General features: G+C 33.7%; 1 protein-coding gene across 1 annotated transcript; it reads right to left on the reverse strand.

The window, feature by feature from the left end:
• Positions 1-10,640: 10,640 nt before the first annotated feature.
• On the reverse strand, positions 10,641-13,305 carry LOC132701911 (alpha-amylase-like). The gene is made up of 4 exons (XM_060670210.1): positions 13,126-13,305; positions 12,913-13,064; positions 11,862-12,586; positions 10,641-11,095 (listed from the first exon to the last, which is right to left on the reverse strand). The coding sequence occupies exons 1-4, from the start codon at positions 13,303-13,305 to the stop codon at positions 10,683-10,685; spliced, it is 1,470 nt and encodes a 489-aa protein (XP_060526193.1). The 3' UTR covers positions 10,641-10,682.
• Positions 13,306-24,073: the final 10,768 nt, after the last annotated feature.

Here is a 24,073-nt window from a genome sequence, read left to right on the forward strand (position 1 = left end):
TAAGGCAACGAATATAATAAGAGGTATAAAAGTTACAACTTTTGATGCATAAAGCACTGAAGCTACCAACATTCAATTAACTGAAGTGGATCAAGAAATATTTTATTAGAACTAAATTCCTTGATTTTTCTATTTCTATAAGTAAACAACAGTACTGATTATGAGATCCGCTTAGTTTTATCATAACTGATCTAAAAATGCACGAGATTTTCATTTTGAAAATTACAAATTTGTATGACTAGTTTGTGTAAAATTTTAAATAAATGCACTACACTCAGAAAAAAACATTGTAAATTTTTCAAAAAAAAGCTAAAGATTTGATCAAAATTAAATATGTCTCTGCTTCATTGGTGCTTTTAATAAATCAGTATAAAACTATATGATTATATAACGTCTTCTTGAAACTAATGTGCATGATCCTTCTTACTACTTATTCTTATTAAAACAAAAGTATTGTCTGCATTTGGATTGACAAGGAAACGATTCAAATTATATATATTAATAAAATATTATTTTAAATGCCTAGAATAAAAATTTAAACATGTTATAGATTTAAAACAAAGAAGCCATCATTATAAATAGAAAGGAAAGTCTTTTTTTTGTTAACGCTATCCATAGACTATAAAGTCCTATTTTTTAGTTTAAGACACGTGTAATGTAAGTAATGTAACAGGTTTTCTTAAAAAATCTAATATTTTTATTGGAACTAATTTGCCCCGACTTTGAATTAATAATATCAGTGTTACTTAAGATCGGTTTTGGTTAGTTCTTTCACCCCTTCTTGGTTGCACTATTTTGTAATGCTTACTTTTATACAGTCCTATGATACATATATAACAATTTAAAAAATGAACTACTCTTGAGACCAACAAGAAAACGGTTACAAAAACGGCGGTTACTGGCTAACAACACAACAAATCCCAAAGAAATCTTTCAGAAGTACCAACCGACTGCCCTTCAAATATTAACGTTCAAGTTTGATTAATGTAGTAATCTGATTATTATAAGAGAAAACGTCCTTTTGTAATTTGTTTTGAACATAATTCCAGTTAAAACAATTACGCAATACATGAAGTATTGGAAAAAAGATCGTTGATAATTTAAAGTGACTAAATAATAATTTATATATAAATCAGTATCAAAATGCTTTCCAACATACCTAAAATATTATATTTTGATTAGTAAAATTGTGGAAGAGAGTTGATTTATTGCAATGCGATTTCTTGTGCATTTTAAAACGCAATTGTTTAGGAATGTGAAATCAAAGAATTTCCATTTTCTTAAATAATTTTTAGTCCACCTCGAGTAATTTATTCTTGGTAGCTTCAGGGCATTAGGCATCTATAAACTTCAATTCAATGTATCCTTGGTAAACAAATTCTACTTATATGACCATAAAAATTTTATAATAATAAAATTTCTGGAAAATTGCCAAATATTACACAGATTATTTTTTATGAGGATTTTCTCAATGACTATTAGGTTATTACTGTACTGTAGTATAATTTTATTTGCCTTTATAATAATAATAATAATTCATTAATATTATTATTATTATTATTATTATTATTATTATTATTATTATTATTATTATTATTATTATTATTATTATTATTATTATAACAATGATGGACGGTAGAAAGACAAAGACTCGAGACGGTAACTGGACCGATTACGGTAGACAACGTGATTGACCTGATGACGTCGACAACGGAAAACTGGGACCTTGTGGACAAGTTCATAAGGGAAATACTAGTAAAATAAAAACCGTTTTCTTTAACATTTTTTAATCTCTAATCGTTTTTATGTTGTTAACCAAACTATTAAAACGCCTAATACATTGACAATGTACACCCTTCTCACTCATAGTGAGTTTGTGCCTGGGATATGTGTAATTCATGGTTCTTGTCCTATAAACTTCCTGAGATAAAAAGGTTTTTCAAAATGTAGGAAAATTGCAGTTAAATTTTATTTTGTTAAATTTTCCTCGACATGACTCTCGAAAGTTTAATTGCAATGTAGTTCTAAGGGCCCTCTGTTGGCAAATAAAAATTCTCTGCAATTTCCAAATATAGCGAGACCGTATCTCATGTGTGTCTCAAAATTACTATGATAAAGCATTTTTTCGTATCCCATGGAATGTACCTACCTAACTTATCTGCCACATTATTTATATGATTTTCGGATTATAAGGTGCTATCCAAAGACATACCCAAAAATATTGTACAATCGCTATTCTTGATCCATTTGTTCTAAACATTGTTACAGCAGTCTTAGCATTATTAATAACTAATTTATTTTTAGTAAACCAATTATCCGCTCCCATCATGAACCTCTCAGCCTCCTTTTGGAGGTTTGTGGTATCCTTATTTACAATTAGAACATTGCTATCATCGGTGTAGATAGTGATTTTACAATTTTGACCAATTGCATACAATTTTGTAATGTTGTTAATATAAAACAAAATAATATTGGCCCTATTACACTGCCCTGAGGTATACCTGCTGCAATACTTTTGCTTGCTGATACTGCCCGATTCTCATCATTGTTCATTTTGGAAGGTACGATTCCACACACCTTAAAGCCACTCCTCTTATTACAAACATATCTAGTTTATTCAAAAGTATACTATTTCACCACTTTTTAAGACATCAAGTAAACGTTGAACGAAGGTATATACTGCTGTTTGAATTATCCTGCCTGGTTAGTACCCATGCTGTATATTATGTAGTAAATTATTGTCGCCCATAAAGTTTAATATTCGATAACACATCACTTTTGCAAAAATTTTGGAGAATTATGGTAGCAGCCTTATTGGGCGATAATTTTGCATGTCGTTCTGATAACCTTTTTTAAAGATTGGGATAACCAGGGCATGTTTAAGTTGATTTGCAAATATTCCAAAGCTTAGCGATTTTTTTATCATAAATACCAATGATTTAAGAATCACTGGCAACACAACTTTATGAGATTAGCAGAACTATCATCATACCAGAACTAAACTGGATTTTAACAAGTTTGGTGCAACATTAATTATGAATTCATTAAAATTATTTACTAAAATCTCTTTATTACCTTCACTTTCTATCTCTTTATAACCATGTTTTCCTTCAATTTCATTTACTACCGACCAGGCACATTTGTTTCTGTTATCTGAGTCTTTTTAATCTATTCGCATAATTCTGTTTTTGATATTTTTTGGAAGACATAATAATAGTTCTTTTTTGCTCTGTAAAGCTCCTTATTTCTAGTATTTACTTTTTGCATCACGAAAAGAATATCCAATTTTCTTTTATACTCATTGATTTCAGCGTATTTTATATATTTAGGTTTCTCTAAAGTTTCTAGAAGACACTAGAAAGAGAAAATGTTCATGGAACTTCTCTGAGAAATAATTCATAAAAGTCGACCACTGATTTTTAACCAGGTGTTTATCTGGTGTGTACAGTACTTGCCAATTTATTTCTGGCGATGCTGTTTTAAATTTTATTTTATGGGCTGTATTAAAATTTCTTTTTTTTTACATGGTTAGTTGTCTGTATTTCAGCGTACAATAATAACTTCTGAGCAGTGTGATCTTAAATCAATGTATGTAAAACTTGCTATGTCACGTTGCCATCGACATTTGTTAATATGTTATCAATACGGGTATTAGTTTTGTTAAAAAATCAAAATAAATAAAAACTTAAAGTTCAGATTTTCACGAAATTATATATTTTGACATGACAATTGTTTCGATAACACCGTGTCTTTATCAAATGTATTCAAATCAAACCAAATCAAATACATACAGTTTTTAATGCTTTATGACAGCTGTTTCGGCAACATCGTGCCTTTATCAAATACATATTTGTATATTTTTTGTTCTAATTTAATTTGTGTTGATTTTATTTAGGTAGTATTTATTAAAAGATTTTTGCAAAGTTCGTCATATATTTTTAAGTTTGTATATGATGAATCTTTTTGAATGAAGCTGGTAATAGATGGTACATCAACGATGTATATACTGTATACTATTCTTTTTTACTAAAAATTAACTGAAAAATATTATTGACAAGACAAGACAAGGAATTCTTCAGACTATTATTGCGGTTGTAAATAGTATTACAGTAGCCTGTGGAAGTTTCTTTGAATGATCTTATATATCACAAGCGGATCTCAATACATCAGCTCAAACGTCGATCAGACAGTTCGTTGTTCGATAACATGTTTCTCCAATCGCCTGCTCACACACAGGCACACGTGGCATCTGCGCCGCGCGTGTGAGTAACCATAGATTAGATTTCCTGCAAAATTTCTTACGAAACATCTCGCGTTACTAAAGAGTTACATTATTTCTACGCGAAACAGTTGAACGTATACAAAACCATTCACATGCACACGATTTGTTAAGCATAACTAAATTCGCGTGAGAATTGGCCGAATCTTCGCAGCGTATGCGATTTATTTCGACACGGTACCGCGGTTGATAAATGCAACTGTCCATCGCCAGATTACTTTTGATGGTAATTAATGCGAACCCAGTTATAACTCGTCATTTTGCAATGCAAGTGCTGACTTTAAGGACCCGTTCTGCGATATTCAATTCCAACTTTGCATTAAAAATAACCCTACATGTAATTGGAAACAGGTTTACTACTGAACTAGTAGATTGTTTTAGAAATCGTAAAACATTTTTCCTAAATTTATTTTTCTTCCTGCTGTATGTAAACATGGTAGATCGCTAATGCGGGACAATTACATGGCTCCTTATAGTTGAAAATTTGTAAATGCAAGCATTGTTTATACGAAGGTGGTATGCGCAGTGAAAATCGTTACCATTATATAGGATTTCTCATAATAATAATAATAATAATAATAATAATATAAAAAATACTCACCGGGCACGGGTGCTTTGAAGCCTACTTCAAACGTTTCAATCTGGCCGAAACCGAGGAGTGCCTTTATTGCATGCGTGGATACGGTTGAACACACTCTATTTTTCTGCCCAAGATGGAACATGCAGCGGAATATAGCAGAGCAAATACTCGGTCACATAAGCCCAAACAACCTAGTAGAAAAAATGTTAGAGTCACCGACAAATTGGGACCACGTCTGCAAAATGGCAAAGCAAATACTTTCTGCCAAGAGGATAGAACGGCCAAATCTTATACAAGTTCGCTGAACCTTAGTCAATAGGAGACCGAAAGATCATAGGGAAGATCTTATACAAGCTCGCTGAACCTTAGTCAATAGGAGACCGAAGGATCATAGGGAAGATCATAGGGCGCGAGAGAACATCACGCGCGTCCGGACGACACTCCATCTGAAGTAATGCTGACGCAGTTCCAGATGGAGGGCACACTGTTTTGTCGTCAAGAGAGGAAGTGTGAATACGCTCACACTGGTTTTACATGGTCGGCTGTTGCCAACCCGTCGTCGCCAAGGGGACACACCATCGATCCCCAGGGTGTCTTGAGACGCCCAGAACGGGCAAAATAATAATAATAATAATAATAATAATAATAATAATAATAATAATATTAATAGAATAGAACTTTATTTACCATTCAGATAAGTCACAAGAACAACAAATGGTACGTCAAGAGTATGGCAATTACATTGGTTATCGCAGTGGGAAAATATACAAAAAAAAACATTAATAAAGAACACACAAATTGCACTAAATTATACAAAATACTTCAAGATAATAGATAAGATGTAAATAATACATAAAGTGAAAAGTAAACATATAGATAACAAAGTCACAAATTATTAAATATTCTTATGTTTAAGTAGCTCAAAATATTCATCGGTGCCATAAAAGGGATTCTCTATAAAGAAAATTTTCATTTTCTGCTTAAATTGTCTGGTTGGTAGATTTTTGAGGCTGCTCCGCAGAACATTGTATAATTTAACATTGATTTTATTAGTTTGCGAGGACGTCAGTCTGGAGTACGGTAGGGCGATCGAATCACCTTGACTGGTGTTATACTCATGTCTACTAGTTAGTGTGCGATAAGAATCAGCATTATCATGAATGCATAAAACAGATCTGTAGATGTAGGTAGAGGGCAGCCTCATAATCTTCATATCCGCGAAGATGGGTCTGCAGTGTTCACGCGGACCAGCGACGCTAAGTAGCCGCATATCCTTCTTTTGCAAACGAAAAGCTTTTTCCGAGTATTTTACCCCACCCCACAACACAACACCGTAAGACAACACACTATGCAGTAGACCGAAGTAGGCCGTTCTTAGGGCCAATTTTGTTAAACAGTGGCTGAGATGCCGTAACAGGAACAAACGCCGGGACAGTGTGGCGCAGACTTCGTCGATTTGGCCGTTCCATGACAGATTTCTGTCAATAACAAATCCCAGTAGAGTAATGTTGTCGTGATGAAGAAAGTCTACTTTGCTACAAGAGAAAGTGAGTTCTTGAGTTTTTTGTTGGTTAAGGACTAGATTGTTTGCAGAGAACCACTGCTGAAGGGCCCGCACAGTCTCATCAACGTTTTCAGTAAGCATTTTATGATTCCTAGCTTTTGAAAGAACGGCAGTGTCATCTGCGAACAGGGTCACGTTTGCATTGGGTATGGACAGCGACAGATCATTTATGTAAATAATGAAGAGCAGAGGCCCCAGGACCGAGCCCTGAGGCACGCCGGAGACTACTGGGAGAACGCTATCGCTGGACACTCCGCTACTCTCAATGTACTGAAACCTGCTGTCTAGATATGACTCTATTAATCGTAGAGGGATACCCCTGACGCCGTAAAACTCTAATTTATTCAATAGTACGACGTGGTCAACACAGTCAAAAGCTTTTGTAAAATCATACAACAGGGCCTTCGAAATGTCACCATCATCATACCCTTGGACCACCCTGCTCACAAATTCTATGAGTGCATGGGTTGTCGATTTCTTTTCTCGAAAGCCGAACTGAGAGTCGCTCAGAAGTTTGTGTTTATCAAAAAATCGTAAAAGGCGGGTTTTTAAGGCTTTTTTGATCACTTTGCCAAAGATAGGGCCTAAGGTTATTCGGAATGTGATTGTCTCCTTTTTTATAAACAGGAATTATTTTTAATAGTTTCAGCTGCGATGGAAATTCGCCACTGCATTAGTTAAAGCCGTCAGAGGACCCACAATGTACTCTATGGTGTGTTTCAGTATTTTTGCATTTATGCCGAAGCAGTCAACGGAATTTGAATTGCTCAGACTCATGATAGTTTCATGTATTTCGCTTTCTGAAACCGGACTCAAAAAGAAAGATTTACTGGCAGAGAATTTCTTTAAATACGCATAGGGATCATTGGATTTTCTAATAGTTGAGATTAGATACTCGACCACCTTGGAGAAAAAGATGTTGAACTCATTGGGCGTGACTCTGGATGATCGATTGGTTTCATGATTGATTAAGGCCCAACAGTTTTTGCTCATGCAATAATAATAATAATAATAATAATAATAGTAATAATAATAATAATAATAATAATAATAATAATAATATTTATTTTCCCAAAGACAACTACAAAATTGTATAGAAATAGTCAAAATACATAATAGGTGCTATCGACATATAGAAAAACATTTACTCAAAAAGTTTGTCTAGACTGGATAACAAAATTATTTTTAATCGTTTTTCAAATAGACAAGGTTTTAAATGTTTGACTCGCCAGTGTGAGAATTCTGTACTGGGCAAATAAACCTTTACAAGATGTAAATTTGGAAATGTGTACAATACTCTTTAATATAGAAAGCTCGCTCTATCCCCACTTGCGATAGTGTCATTGCCTGAGCAGATATTCAATTAATTAGTTCTGAAACCTTATAGTTAATTTTTCCAAACCCGAGCAGAGGTCATCATTTCCACACTACAACACCAAGGAAAAATCATTCTCGTACATCACAAAAAAAGTAAAATTTTCAATATAAAATTTGATCTCTATGCGTTTACTAGCTGAATTTACATTTTTCATTGTAATACCGTGATAAGAATTAAGGGATACAAATTGAGAGCGATCTTCTAAAAAAATTCTGACGCAGTCTAAAGGCTTACCTCTTATACCCGAAGCGTGCAGAGCTTTCCAAGTTCCGTAAAAGCAAAACAGACAAACGCCCGACTTAAGTCGCAAAAAATTCCAACCGGGCATTCTTTATCCTCGATATCCTCGCAAATACGAATAGGCAGCAGCTGAAGTGTTTCTATTTTTTCTGAAGCCATGTTGCAAAAGACATTAATCTTTCTAACACTAGAAATAGACGATAGTTCTTCGGACTGATGGCACAACTCTATTTATTTTTAGAGATGATGGGAATGTGTCACTTAGACAAGTTACAATACTCATTTTAATAAAAACGTTGATATGCCATCATATCAACCTCTCCTCTTTAAAACGTAATATATAAAAACTCTTATCATTTACATCCCTAATTACATTCAACTGAATATAACCCACAATATTTTGGGAGCATCTATAAAATAGTTACTAAATAAAATTAAATACAGACGCCACAATATCAGGCTCATTCTCGATTTTATGAAATTAAATTAAATTCTCAATCCATTTTTTCTTTTTGGATAGCGCCCTAACTAACTAAAATGTAAACTAAAACAGTAGAAAAAAACTTCATAACAACTATTAAAAGCTCTGGTCCGTCTCGGAATAAACATGAAACCAATTCTCTGGACCAAGCGTTTGCTCAAAATTCTGAATTTTGGTGTCACTGAAGTTTCTACCACTTCGAGATGTTGAACAAACATTCGACTTGGTGATGACACAAATAATTGTCAAAAACACAAAATAAAGAATCCTTACTACTTACTTAAAATCCTAGTGGGGTATTTTACAAGGGACACAAAATCATAACATTACATATAATAAGGTTTTCGATTAAGTATAAATATATATTACAATGCTATATATATTATTTCCTTCTTAGACTTCTGAGAAAATCCTATTGCAGGCTTCTCTATGGTAGCTCTATGAGGTGAGTAGCTTAGCCTTCATGTTGCTTCTTTCAAAGCTAGACAAAGGGACGGGTGACCAAGGGTTGCGCCCACTGTAAAAAGAAATCGATGCTCAAAAGTACTGCCTCGGAATATGAGCTGAAAAAGAAAGGATATGGAAACTCAATTTAAAAAAAATATAGATACTTTGTTAGCATATAAACGCCTTGCGTGAGTAAATTGAAAGAAGAGGGGTATAAAGTCCATGAACTATAGCGACATATTGACTATCACAGAATCCGAACGTATTCTTAATAGCAGACTTTAATTCCTGAGTAGCCAATGAAGCAATTAAAGGTGTAATGAACAGGGTTAGCGATAATATAGTAAAATAAAACACTAAAAACTAAATAAATGACATCAGATTTAATTTAGTTTGGATGATAAAAGTACACAAATTCTGAATAGAAAAAGGCTAGATGGTATTCAACGATACTAACAAAAACAAAAGCAAGGCAAATCAGTATTTATCTCGGAGGTCAAAAAAGCAACATAAATTTGGGACGTACACATAGGAAGAGAAAAGATATAACACCTTGAAGAATTTGGTCGCAATTTGTGAATGTCAGATTCTACTGACATTTCCTTAAATCTTTATATAAGGCGTTCTTGAAGAATCCCTGGTGCATAATTCCTTAAATGTTCGCCACCTGATTTGTTAGGCCGTTTACCTCTAAGCATTTATCTTACTTGATATATTATATAATGACCTTTAAAAACTATCGCAGTAAAATATAAACAGGGTATCCTATTTCAGCGCAACAAATATTGCCATTGCTGCCACACCTGCAGAGCCTAAACATGACACAAAATTATGATTTATAAGACATTTTTCTAATATAAATCGGGAAGATCTATCGATTTAAAATACTTTAAATTCTATATTGTTCATTATTTGTAACAACATACAGGGTGGTCCATTTGAAAACAAAATTGCAAATTTTGCATAAGACGGTAATTTAATAGTATTTTGAAACATACTCTACGTTGCAGAGAACTTGCAGCTTTCTACACTTTCTAAGTTGGTCTCTATTTTATTAATCAAAAACGTTATAAAATCTCGAAACCTCGAATAAACGAAATATTCTACAAAAACCATCAGAATCTGATATCGGAGGAGGCAATGGAAGAATACATTCTTGACGCAAGTTACAAGACTATTTGTTAGTTTCTATTAGTTACTGAACTACGGCAACTATTTTATACTGTTTACTAGCCCGGTAGATACCACCGTCTGGTATAGGGTCAAGAACAGAGGATGGTAGCAGATCATTATTGTTTCAGGAGCCCTAATAATTAGAAGTATTTCTTTTAGTTTTTTTGGACAAAAACATAGCGCCAGGGTTACAAGTAACTGCCAAAGGCAAGCTTTCTTCTCCAACCCTTCGTATGTGGTCAGCAAGGTCACAAGACTAATACGCTATGTATGGCATGTAGCAGAAGTGCCAGTCAGTTGTTACATCTTATACTAGATAGAAGCTATTTACGCCACATCCTGAATAATCTGTATTTATGTTAACCTATGACAGCAGGCGAGTCAGAAAACCAAGCTGTAGTAAAGAAACTTCATTGAGTTGAAACCCTGAACCAAATTACTCAGAAATATCGCGTAGCCTGGAATTTTTGTTTGGAAATAGAAACACGAAATTTCATAAACCATTTATTCAAACTGGATTTTACGATATCTCAAATATATCTACATCCTTGCATTAACCTGGAACGCTGCCACCGCGAAGTTTTCATCGTTAGACGAGACCGACACCCTAGCTACACCGGACGCATCCACTGCAAGAGATTTGCCGGTACACTGGCCATCTTGGTACTCGCCCGACACAACATCACAGTAAGTGCCAGCTGGCAAATCAGTCGGAATGTCTTCATTGATGGCCCCGGAGACTGTAAACACAACGAATCCTTTATCTTCCCGGCTGAAAGCTATTTGGTTGTCGCCGTTGTCCCACCACTTGGTGTAGTTCGTCCCGGCTACCACACTTCTGAATTCGACCATGTTATAGATTTCTCGCCACCTGTGCTCGCACACCCATCCGCTAGCGCAAGTACCGTCTTCGTTAAGAGGCGAATTCAGATCTCCGCTGTTGTTTGGCGGTCCTGAAAACAAGTTTCTTTGGGTTTGTTTTTGCTTTTGATTTACATTTTGGCAACAGTTTTGATAATAAAAGCAGCAAGAGACGCAATTGTTCCTTATGGTACTGGTAATATAAATTCAAAACAAGTTTCTTTGGGTTTGCTTTTGCTTTTGATTTACATTTTGCCAACAGTTTTGATAATAAAAGCAGCAAGAGACGCAATTGTTCCTTATGGTACTGGTAATATAAATGTAGTCGAAACCCATAACCACTTCACGTTAAAGCCCTAAGCTCGAACAGCAGCAGCCCCATGAATAACAACAACCAAAGGTTTGGATCCAATAGACAAAACGTCCAATTTTTATGTGACATTTGACCCACTTCTACACATCTAATACCTTTGGGTGTCCATGTAATATGTAAGGATGTGCGATGAAAGTAAAAGTATTGGAATGTCTCTAGAAAGTCCTATTATACTTTTGAATGGACAAAAAAATTGTTACTATAAATTAATTCACTTTTGTTTGCTTCGATTTTGTAGTGTCGACCAAATCATATAGCTAATTACACAACCACGTGTGCAGAATAGTATATATATCTGAAAGTAGAGGATGGTTTACATCACAGAACCAGGCCTATGAAATCTCAGGCCCGCATGAAGCCTAGTAATCATCATCTGTGGGATAATTTGAACTAGCTATTCTATATTAGAGGAACAAAAGGCCACAAGACAATTGCCGACCACAACGTGCTAATAGAGGAAAACCAAGAAAAGCTTAGGATATTACCATCATCGCTGCCGTTGAAGTCAAAGCTTGACATCACTCTGGTGATCCCTTCGTATGGATGGGCGAGCATGAAAGCGATGGCCGCCTTGTAAGGTTTCGGATTTTTGTAGTTCAACACGTCACCGTTCCTTTGGGTGTCGTGATTGTCGATCATGACGAGCGAATGCTCTCCTTCGATAAGGCCCCAGCCTGTACCCCAATTGACCAGCCAGTGAAGGGGGTTACTGCCTCGGAAACATCGACTGAGTTCGGCCCCATTTTTGAACTCTATGACTCTGCCGAAATCGATATATTCCGTGTTGCTGACTGCGTCGACGCCGGTGTCTACGACTTCTTGGTAGATGAAGGCTCTCGAACCTTCCGCGAAGTTATGCTCGGTGTTGAGGTCGTCCAGGGTGCTAAATATGGCTTCCAAGTCTTGGGGCCACATATGCTTGGCTGCGTCGACTCTGAAACCAGCCACACCCAGGCTGATCAGGTGGTTTAGGTAGTCCTTAATTTGTTGGCGCACGTAATCTTGAGACTGATCGAGATCTTTCAACCCGGACAGTTCGCAGTTTCTGATGGAAGTGGCGTCGCTGTAATTAATGTCGCAGGTCTCGTGGAAGTTCTCGTTCGTGTAGGGTATACCGGGGTACGATTTGGAGGCGGGATCGGCCGTGTTGCCCGCTGTACCGGTTCCGCTCAGGCCGGCCATATCGTTCAACAAGATGTCGACGTAAATTCTGCCACATACCAAGTATTATTAGCGAGTTTCTTTTATTATTATAGATTAACTGGGGGGGGTATCCCCTATTTGTAATAAAACTGATTCGAAGAACATTTAATTAATCAGACTTGGAAATCATATCGATTACTTGAGTTTGATGTTTGATGGGTTTAATGTGAGTTTGAAGTATAAAAAGAGCAACAAAAACAGTCTCTGAATGATCAACATTATCCTGTATAGTTAATTTTAATGTGCCTGTGGCAATCCTGGGTCGCCTGGTATACTTCGTAGAAGATTTTAACGGCTAAGGGTGTCAATGACAAGTTTTGAAATGGACTCTACCTTACACCGACGTCGTTGCATCTCTTGATCATATCAGCCAAGGCCGCTTCGTCTCCAGATCTTGTGTTAAGGCTGTGGCTGACCGGTTGGTACCTTTCCCACCATGGTCTGAACGGATCTTCGACAATCAAGTTCTCTCCGGCTGGCGATATCTAATTTCGTAAACAACGCAATTGAGTTTTCGTTGGTATGCTGGTCGTTATCATGCAGTACCTGCACACCACCGTATTTTTTTTTGCTCAGGAAGTTCTCGCATTCTGAAGCGATCGCATCCCATTTCCATTCGAACAAATGAACGATGGTGTTCCGTCCGTCGACAAAGTGCGGATCTTTTTGCGCTTGCGCAAATACCGCGAGCAACGCTCCCAAGGATGCTAAGAATAGAACCTTCATCGTATTACTGCGAGAATGGTTGCGGAAAAATCCTTTCGTTGCCTTTATACGCAAGCATCAATTGTTTTTTCAATATAAATTCCCGTTATCAGATAAATTTTGCTAAAGTGCCACTCAACGTGTTGTTTTCAACGAAAATGTTTTAGAAATTGTTATATAGGTTCTTAAAAAAAAAAAGTAAAAATTATAAGAAATTTTTCCTAAACAATTTTAACAGTCTCGTGATAAGAGTGAGGCATCAGAGAAATGTGACGCATTACTTTCCAGCTTCGTAGAAATACGAATAGGATATCAAAAAAGGCAGAAGAGAACGTGGAGTAAATAGTCAACAGCAGCTGCATACGAAATGGCGTTTTTAAACTTTGCCAAACGAAGAAACTTTTTTTTGAAAATTTCAACAAGTGTGTTAATAATTATTGTTCAAAAGGTGTATTCAGTGTATTTTCTATAATATTTCAGCTTTATTTGCCATCTAGACATATTAGCTGAAAACTTTTTTTTTAATTTTATTATGTTTCTTAATGAGAGAGAGTAGTAAAATGTAATTCTGCAACGATAGGGATTAAACATTAAATTGTAATAATAATTATACGATTATAAAATTATACAGACGGGGATATAATTGACATATTAATTATTCTAATATCAAATAAATAAAAGCTTATATAGGTGTACCAATCATGTGAAAATAGAATAGATACTAAAATAGAATAATGTAATCAATACTACTATCTAAAATATGGATACAATACGACTTAATTTGTAAATTTTAGCCATTACGTTCCAAGTATAATCGTCAGAGAAAAATTAAGGGGTTCTGCAGTGTTTTCCAGCATATTTATTTATTTATTTGCAAATCCAAAGAGTAGCCAACAGTTAGACGAGGCTGCCCAATTACAGGATGGCGTATATTAAACATATATTACCTTGTCGGTAATACAAAAGAAGCGGAACTAGATATTTTCTAAGCTAATAACTACTTTAATGAGTGTTACAAAATTTTGTATACGTTTCTTTTAATCAAATTTAAGTAGAATAAATCTGTATCTTCGCTGTTTAAAGAAGCAGTATTGTTATACATCCGTCTATGGAAAAAGTTTGGCTAGTGTGTGCACTTGATACAACAATAGACTAAAGTTCATTATCTCATTGGTTTCACAAGTTATGTGAAAATTGTAAATGCAAAACATTGTTGGGATGCACAAATTAAAATTATTTTAAAGTATACAGGGTGGCTCGAAAAAACGTGACGAATAAACTGTACTTTTAAAATGTCTCAACTTTTTTATTAATAATAATACATACCTAAAACTAATAGTTTTGCCATATTTCAATTTTTATTAAAAAAAATACTAGTTCATACACTTGCAAAAAAAATAGTGTCATTATTTTTAAAGGTAGATCCCTCATATTTGATGTTATCGTAACTCGAAGTTGACGTTAAAGATATATGCAACGGAATTTCAATTAGATGCTACAGGGTGTTCAAAATAAATGAATATATTTTCATTTTGCATTGACAAATTTGGATTTTCTTAAATTGCACACCATACATATTATTATTTTTCCTCAAAGATCATACAAAAACCTTCAACTTTTATTAAATATGTCATATACCCATTTATATACACCCATAATATTAGTTGGCCATTGCACAAACTATTGGGCAACAGGGCTCTGTCTAGATTTAAAAATGAACAGGAAATAGAACTTTGTTGGAGCCGTAGATGAAGCGACACATGCAATTTTGGTGAAAATAACGGGCAAATTTTAAATTTACAGAAAGAGTAAATAATTTTAAATTCGTATTACTACAAATTAATTTATCTCATTTTTAATTATTGTTACATCGCAATAAATGTCCAAAAATATTCCCTTTTACTTGAATACGCATGCTCAGTCCTTTTTGTAAATTTTCTGAAACATTTCTTAGCAAAAATGGTGTTATTCTACTGCGCGCTCCAGTTTTCCTTGCAGGGGGATTTACATAAATACGATCCTTAACATATCCCCATAAAAAGAAATCTATTGCACTTAAGTCACATGCCATCCCGCGATTCCACTTCTATCGGCTCATTCCTGTGATTAATGATTACTTAAGAATTTTCGGACTTCTCAATGGTAATGCGGAGGAGCTCCATCTTGCTGAAACCACGTTCTGCAAAAAATTGAAAGATCTAAATATCTAAAGTGTTTTATTCCACATAACAAATTAAGTGGGCAACGGTTTTGATTTTGCACCTCCCATACCCAGAATCGATTAACTGTTTGTTGAATAATGCATGTTACGACAATTAACTGCACCATTACTGAAAAACAAAAAATATGGATAGGCCTCTATTGCTTCATTTATACCGGTGCAGAGTTTACCCTCTGTTTACAATCACAGTCTAGAAGTTCTTGGTGTAGTTCCATATGGAAGGAAGGAAGGATGATATTTGTGTTTTCTAGTGGTGCGATTAGCAGCAGATTACTGACCTTGGCGATTAATATTTCCAATTCTTTTTTCTCATTTGTTTTTCACATTCAGTAGTACCACTAACATCAAACGGTTGGTATACGTCTATTAGTGTATTTCGTGTAAAATCTTACTGCTTACTACTATTTACGAAAGTTCTGGATTCCTCCTGCATCGGTTGTTGTCGAGTCGAACTTGCTAACTTTTCGCCAGCCATCCTGTTGGCTCCTTCGAAAACAACAAACGACGGAAGAAATCCGGAAGTTTTGTAAATAGCATTACAGTAACCTGTGCAAGTTTCTTTGAAAAATTGATCTCACTGCTTACTACTTCATTTATAAACAACCGATGCAGGAAGAATACCGCAAATTTTGCAAATATTGTTACAGTACTCTGTGGAAGTTTCTTTGAAAAATTGTTCTTACTGTTTACTACTTGATTTATAAACAACCGATGCAGGAAGAATACCTCAAAATTTGTAAATATTGTTACAGTACTCTGTGGAAGTTTCTTTGAAAAACTGATTTCACTGCTTACTACTTGGTTTGTAAACAACCGATGCAGGAAGATTACCGCAAATTTTGTAAATAATGTTACAGTAGCTCGTGAAAGTTTCTTTGAAAAGTTGATCTTACTGTTTACTATTTGATTTATAAACAACCGATGGAGGAAGAATACCGCAAATTTTGTAAATATTGTTACAGTACTCTATGGAAGTTTCTTTGAAAAATTGACCTTACTGTTTACTACTTGATTTATAAACAACCGATACAGGGAGAGTACCGCAAATTTTGTAAATATTGGTACAGTACTCTGTGGAAGTTTCTTTGAAAAACTGATTTCACTGCTTACTACTTGGTTTGTAAACAACCGATGCAGGAAGAATACCGCAAATTTTGTAAATAATGTTACAGTAGCGCGTGAAAGTTTCTTTGAAAAATTGATCTTACTGTTTACTACTTGATTTATAAACAACCGATGGAGGAAGAATCCCGTAAATTTTGTGAATAGTGTTAGAGGAGTCTGTGAAAATTTCTTTAACCAATTCTATACATAGTGGTCTATGATTTATGTGGTATAGGGTAAATAAGTTGTAGATGCTTTTTTAAGATGTTGTCAATGTTGCCATTTATAAAATCTAGAAAAAATTGATTTGGTCAACTTAAGACCTGCTGGTGGTACTTACGGATTCATAAAAGATATTCTTTTGAATGCTGCATATAAAATTAACCTAAATTTACCTATATTTTTGGGGAAATAATAATTAAATACAATTGTAATAATAATCATTAATTAATGTAAATCGAGTGTGTTTAAAACAAGCAACATTTTGCTAATTCGTATTCGGATTATACCTATCTATTATCGACTGTCGACACTTTGTGGTGTTCCCTTACCGCACACCTTGAATTTTGACGTTTGTCAGTTCTTACAGTTATATCAGTGTTTTCGTGTTGTTTTTCCAAGAATGTACACAAAAATTAACGGTTTTAGTAAAAGTATAATATGCAAGACGTTTGGTAAACCATTTAGGTCACTCATTTATTAAACACTCGCTCCGCTTATGCCAAATAAACTCGTCACTCAAATGCCATTAACCACACTTATTGCATAATATACTATTACTTTATCTTTGACTCACCCTCTACAGGAACGTTGTTGACAACTAAAGAAAAACTTTTTCGGTTTTTCTTGACCGGTTGCCTGCATTATTTATGCCTGTAACATACTCCAAGCAGATAATTTTGTGCTTCCCTTGGTGTCCCACATTATCGTCGGTTCAATTATCATCATCCCTGTAATTTTCTTTCGTCTCAGCTATACTTAGGTACGTTTTTTCACTTTTAAGTTAAAGGCGGCAGCATGGTACACCGATCCTGAGATTTATTCAGCCTCCAGAGCCCCATAATGACTGGGTATTCTTCTAAAATTTCTGTTCGATTGCATTAATCTGCGTAAAATGAGTGGTATTTTAATAGAATCTGCAAAAAAAGTAGCCGAGCATGTGACAATAACATTGTTAATATTTTAGTCTTATAATTTTGAGCAGAATGGTTCAAATAATTTTGATATGATCTACAATCCTAAAGAGGTATTTTAAGATAATCTTTTCCATAGACTTGTCAATCATCATTAGAGAAGCCTACAAATCCAAATAACAAAAAAAAACAAGCTAGTAAGTGTTAATTGATTGTTTTATCCCATTTAAAAGTTTCCAGCGTAATACTTAAACCGTGGGTATTTGGTGTATTTGTTCGGATACTATCGGGATAATCTAGAATAACCGAAGAAAACCGGGCATGACATACTACAATACTGATATTTGCCGGAAATTTAAAAAATAGGCAAGAAAAAAAATGAAACTTCTAAGATTCAAAACGGCAAAGTCTCTTGGTACTTAAACATTGCTGAATATATTAATATAAATCCTTCGCTAGTAAAAAAGTAAATTCGGAAAATATACAGTGTGTTAAAAGTTTAGTGCACTTAAAATATTTGCAGTGTACAGGGTTGGATAAAAAATACAAAAACTTCACATGGGTAAAAAAAATTCAGCAAAATATCGGTGAAAACTCAGTAGCGGTTAACATTCTTTGGTTGCTTATAGATTTCTATGAATTCTCGGATTTTTGTTTAGTAGAAGAATTAATTACATGCAAGAATTTTACTTTTACATATTTTTTGAGCCTATTTGGTATTTTTCGTGCTGTTTCTCCAATATATTCTTTGTATTCTTCCTGACATCTCAAACGATATTTAGCACTTAAAAATTTAATAAAATTTATTTTTAACTAGTCAAAACACTGCTAATTATAATATCTATATATATATATATATATATATATATATATATATATATATATATATATATATATATATATATATATATATATATATATATATATATATATATATATATATATATATATATCGTTGCAATGATTCTAAAATTGGTGTTTAGCTAAAAACTTAAAAATCTTACGTAATTTCACAAATAAGATGGAATTAGAGCTAACATTTTGAATAATTTGTGATCGTATTAAAAATCAGTGGAAATAATAGTAATAATATTAATAATATTTTGCGAACACAAACTTTTTTTTTACCTTAGTAGGGCCTACTACTTTTAAGTCATAATTGTTAATTCTAAAAGACTTTTAACATTTTGCTCAATTTTTTGGGGTAAGGATAATTTTACTGCCATTTCTGTATTTTTTGTGCTACCCTGTTTGCTGACTGCTCTAATTTTTGGAAATATTAGCATTGTAGACGTGCAGTTAGTATATTGGGCCTAAATGGTAAAACAAATTTTAATAATATACAATAATTTAATCATTGCAATATGTTTAGTTTGGGTTAGTTCTTTTTTTTTTTACTTTAAAATACTCAATTACACACTGAAGGTAATATCACTGTAGACTCCAAAAATTTCGTTCGATTAATAACTTTTTATCGTTTAGAAATATCTATGCACTCAGTATGGTTCACAGCAACCTTCAAGCACGTGTAAAAAGTTTTGCAAAACCATTTGTATTACAATCAAAATTATATTTGTAATGTCATTGTTAAAAACGACGATAAAATCAAAAATATCGATTAAACACTTAAATGCAGCAATTATTCTGCGATATATTCTAAAAGGATCTGAGAATCCAAAAATATCCAAATACTCGATATTTAATTGTCTGGCAAAACGTTTACGATGTCATAATTAACTTATATAATCAGTCGGGCCGTCATCCGCATAGCAACATTAGCTGGATAATATTTTGACTTGTCGATTAGTCTTTATGTATTCTGATAATATTTAAATAAATACGAATGTCAGATTTTGCGTTCGCGTGTCACTGTGCACGTGTCTTCGAAATGGAAGACGACGTTTTGCACTTGGCTATAGCTATGATAGTGGTAGTCCATATGCTCTAATATTGTCAGTATGATTTTCCACATTCTGATCTTTTTTTTTTAAACTTTTTTCTGCACTTATCCCTGATACTAATTGTTCTCTACATTTTCTGACAGACCCTAAGTTAAAATTCAAGTTCAACGGACGATCCTAGAAATTTGAACAAAAAAATTAAACCCCGGGTTTGACAAATTATTTGAAAGGTGAGACAAATTCAAATAGTTTTGTTTAATTCTCATTAGTAAGGAGCGAAGAATATGAAAAATTTGCAAAAATATGCAAAAAAAAAATTATTGCATTTTATTGCCAAATAAAGACTCTATCCCCCTACCAACAAACAATACAATATTGTCTTAGAGAAAAACCAAAAAGACAGCGAACAAACCCAGTTCAATGAGGACTTATGTAAGTCATTCCATTGGGGCCAATATACTATTTAAAAAACTGGGCAACGCCAATTTAAGATCATTTTTGAAAAAATATTGTAAATATAATTGTGTTATTTAAATTTAAAAGTGGGTGAATATTATTTTTGGTGATGGTGGTGTTGGTGATGAAACAACCGACTTATGTGGAAGGTATACTGCAAATGCATTGTTTGGAGCCTTAGGGGAAACCAATGAATCCAAGTACATGTTACTTGTTAGGCTCATGGTATCATTAGGGTGGCTGAATGTATAACAGATCATTGGTAAATGATTTAACTGATCAAGTAAAAAAAATATTTCTTAAAGCAGTTTTACGTGTTTATAAGGAAAATTGTACACCACCACAATCAGTAATATCTGGGGACCTTGGTCAGTCGCTGCTATATTTTATGCCGAGAATTTTGACCTAGTTTAAAAAGTCATATTCTTGTGCCGCTCTAATGGCAACCAAAACTCTTTTTTATAACCGAACGGTGAATTCTATTTACAAAAACAATTTATTATTTTGTACCTATAGCACTCACCAAATTGAAGGCTATCTCTGTTCCAAAAGGCAAACGTTTTTACAGCTAATTTCACTAATTTCGAAGGAAAACTGGATGTGTATAAATTATTCTTATATCTTTATTTTAAAACTAAAATACTGTCCGATAACTTCTGTAGATATTGAGCTAACTTTTTCCATTTTTAAACACATGTTTACAGATAAAAGACACAGTTTTGTTTTGGGAAATTTTGAAATCATTTAGTTATGATTGGTTTTTATAAGTGCAAAGAGTAGTTTGTAAATTTTATGTTGTGCAAGATGATATTATCTGAATGGTATGGCTACATTATTAATTGCATTATACATTTCTTTTATAATTGCAAATAATATTTTGGCAGTGTAGGCTTTTCATATTTTATGAATGAACAACATTTATTGCGCATATTAGTATATCTTTGCAAGGATAAGTGGAGGTGGGGATTGTTCGAAAATTTCAGAAAATAAATGTCTCTAACTGGAAAAAGCCAAAGTTGGAGTTAAAAAAGGATTTTGCCAGTCGCACATTTGTTGCGAATTCTAACCTTGCTCGCGTTTTCTGAAAAAAAAAGAAACTATATCACCTCTTTTGCATATTTAGATGGTTAAATAAGAATTCGACAGCCCCCTGAAAACCGCATCTTAATATCTTTATCCAAACCTAAATTATGCACAACAGAACTTGACAATAAAAAAATGTTTCTGAAACTGGCTGCTATTAATATCTAATTATTCCCAATAATCTAATATAAGTTCTTTGTCTTTAATATTATTGCTTAACAACACCATCGAAGGGAACCAAATTGACATAATTAACCCTTTTTAAATTTTCGCCACTTATTTTTTCACTAAATTACAAATAATTAATTAGTTTTAGATAGTTAAATTAATTGAACACGGGCTAGGAAATCAGACCTTAACTAGTGGACAATTTTGCACGTATTGTAAAAAAAGTAATTAAGAAAAATAACACAAATTTTGTTTCGATAATTTTTTGTTATAACATATTAATAGCAACACGTAAAGTGGAAATCCTTTATACACTTTTTTTAATGTTAAGTTCTTTGATTCATATTAAAAGTTAGGATATTTAAAATTTGTTTACTCGCCTTACCTTCTGGATATAAAATGTCCACTTGATGAGTTAAGATGTCATGGTTTGTTATTCATGTTTGTGCCAACTGCTTTATATTTTACATTATTGGTAATTGTCAAATTAATTAAAGAATTTATGGTAAGTATTTTTTGTATTTAGTAGTTTTAGTAGACGGTTTCTTTCCCAAGACAGTTTAGGTCTTACTACCATCTAAAATTCTTGTAATGAAGGATTTAAAAAAAATTTTTTTTGGGTAATTATAGCTTTAAGATTAAAATCATTTTTTCCAAATCCAGTTAACTTATCACAAAAATTTTGGCACTAGGAAACGCGGGAGGTAGGGGGCTAAAACTCTTATTTTAAGCATTTTTTTGATTATGTCCAGGGTGTCTCTGTTATGGGCAAAAATGTAAGAGCCCCCGAAAATGGCTGTTTTCATGGGTAAATTAGCCGTAAATCAAAAATTCTATGGCAAATTTCGTTTCGAGCCACAATTGTAGTATTTACAGTATCATACAGGGTTCGCGAGATACATTTAAACTATTGAAGTTGAAGATTTTTTTTTAATTTTCGAAATTTTTTGTTGGGCTATTTTACAATTTAGATTAAAATTATCCCTATCCCAGAAATTCTGAAACTATGATTTTAAGCATTTTTTTGATTATGTCCAAGATGTTTCTGTTATGGGCAAAAAACTAAAAAACCCTATTTTTCGGGGATACATTATGACCCGGAAATAAATGTTCTGACGGTTTTCGTCTAACATTCAGGGTACGCGATTCGATATTCTAGAAAATATGCTGTTTGCCACAATCACACTAAACGCATTGACGTCAGTTGCTTCCACGGCGCTGCATAGTATTGGTGAAATGCATCAACCGGAAGACGTGGGAGATTCAGGGCCATAACTTTTACTTCGGGCATTTTTTCGATTATGGCTCGGCTAAAAATCTAAAATTGCCGCTTTCATGAGTAAACGTAAATCAAAAATGAAGGATTTTGATTTATCATAGAGTGCGCCAGGTATTTGAAAAAATCGAACTTGAAATTGTTATTACTGGTAAAAAATTTTTGTATTTAGCAAAGTTGAATATGAATTTAAAGTTTTTATTAGTTATTCGCAGAACACTCGTTCTGCGAAAGTTTCATAGTGGTCCGCAGGAGCACGACAGAAAAACAAGAAGCTTTTCAAAGACAAGGACTTTAAAATACAGAGCCGCTAGGTAAAGAGTCAATTTAACTGTAACCTAATATTGAAAACATTAATAAAACTTTACGTCTGCGGAACGCAGAGAGACAAATTGAAAAATTAAATGCAAATTTCGGCAGAAAAGGATGAGCAGGCGGAATTGAAATTTCTCGCGTCCATGAATTATTAATGACGGGCAGCATGAATTGTTATAATTTAAACAAATCCAAAGCAGTTTCGGTTTTCTTTTTTTCGCCCGGGTCAAGTTCTAGGTAAAAACTGTCCCACTTGGGCAATGTATTTTAATCAGACGATTTATATGATCGATTCAGATCGGTTAAAACGCATCATGCTTCCCCGAAAATAGAAGACCGCTGCATAACTGTGCGTGTTTAATTGCTATGTTGCACATCTTCGTAGCATTTCATCAAGGCAATTATTAGCAACAAACTTGTCCTCTAGGACCTCCCTCTTGTGAAATATTCAATGCAATTCAATTCCTTTCATAATAATAATAATAATAATAAAGATTTTTACTGAATTAAGTAAATAAACATTTTAGAGTAGCAGAAGTAGTTCACTCCAAGATTGCGCGAACATTGAGTGTTGTTACTCTAAGCCTAGTAGCCGAGATGAAATATATAGAAAAATAAAAACAAGCCAAAAAAAATTCATTGGGAAAATTATTAAATACTTTTGTCATGCAATAAGAAATTCCGTAAGTCAAGAATTTTATAGCTTTTTTAATCTTATAATGGGCTTCCAAGCAGCGCCCATAGACCACACAATATACTATTTACAAATCACCTAGACTCCTTCTACATCGGTTGTTGATGAATCGAACGTGCTGACGTATCGCCAATCATCCTGTTGACTTCTTCAGAACTTAACTGCAACTGTCAATATGGCATTCCAGATAACACTAATGAATCGCAAACTAAAGATCTAATCTACAAAATGTATATCTATGTAGAGAGGTTAATTTTGAATTCAATTCAATTCAAAATGTCTTTATTGATACTGTAGGGATACATTATACAATAAAAAAGACTTAGCGGCGGGATCCAGCATAGCTGCTCATCTGACCATCCCTAAGAAAATAATACAGGAATTATGATTTCGCAATCATACGTGATTTAAAAAAAAGAAACTCGTTTGATTATTTAT

The sequence above is a fragment of the Cylas formicarius genome, unplaced genomic scaffold, assembly GCF_029955315.1.
Source record: "Cylas formicarius isolate icCylForm1 unplaced genomic scaffold, icCylForm1.1 PGA_scaffold_5__7_contigs__length_24384050, whole genome shotgun sequence".
NCBI lineage: Eukaryota > Metazoa > Arthropoda > Insecta > Coleoptera > Brentidae > Cylas > Cylas formicarius.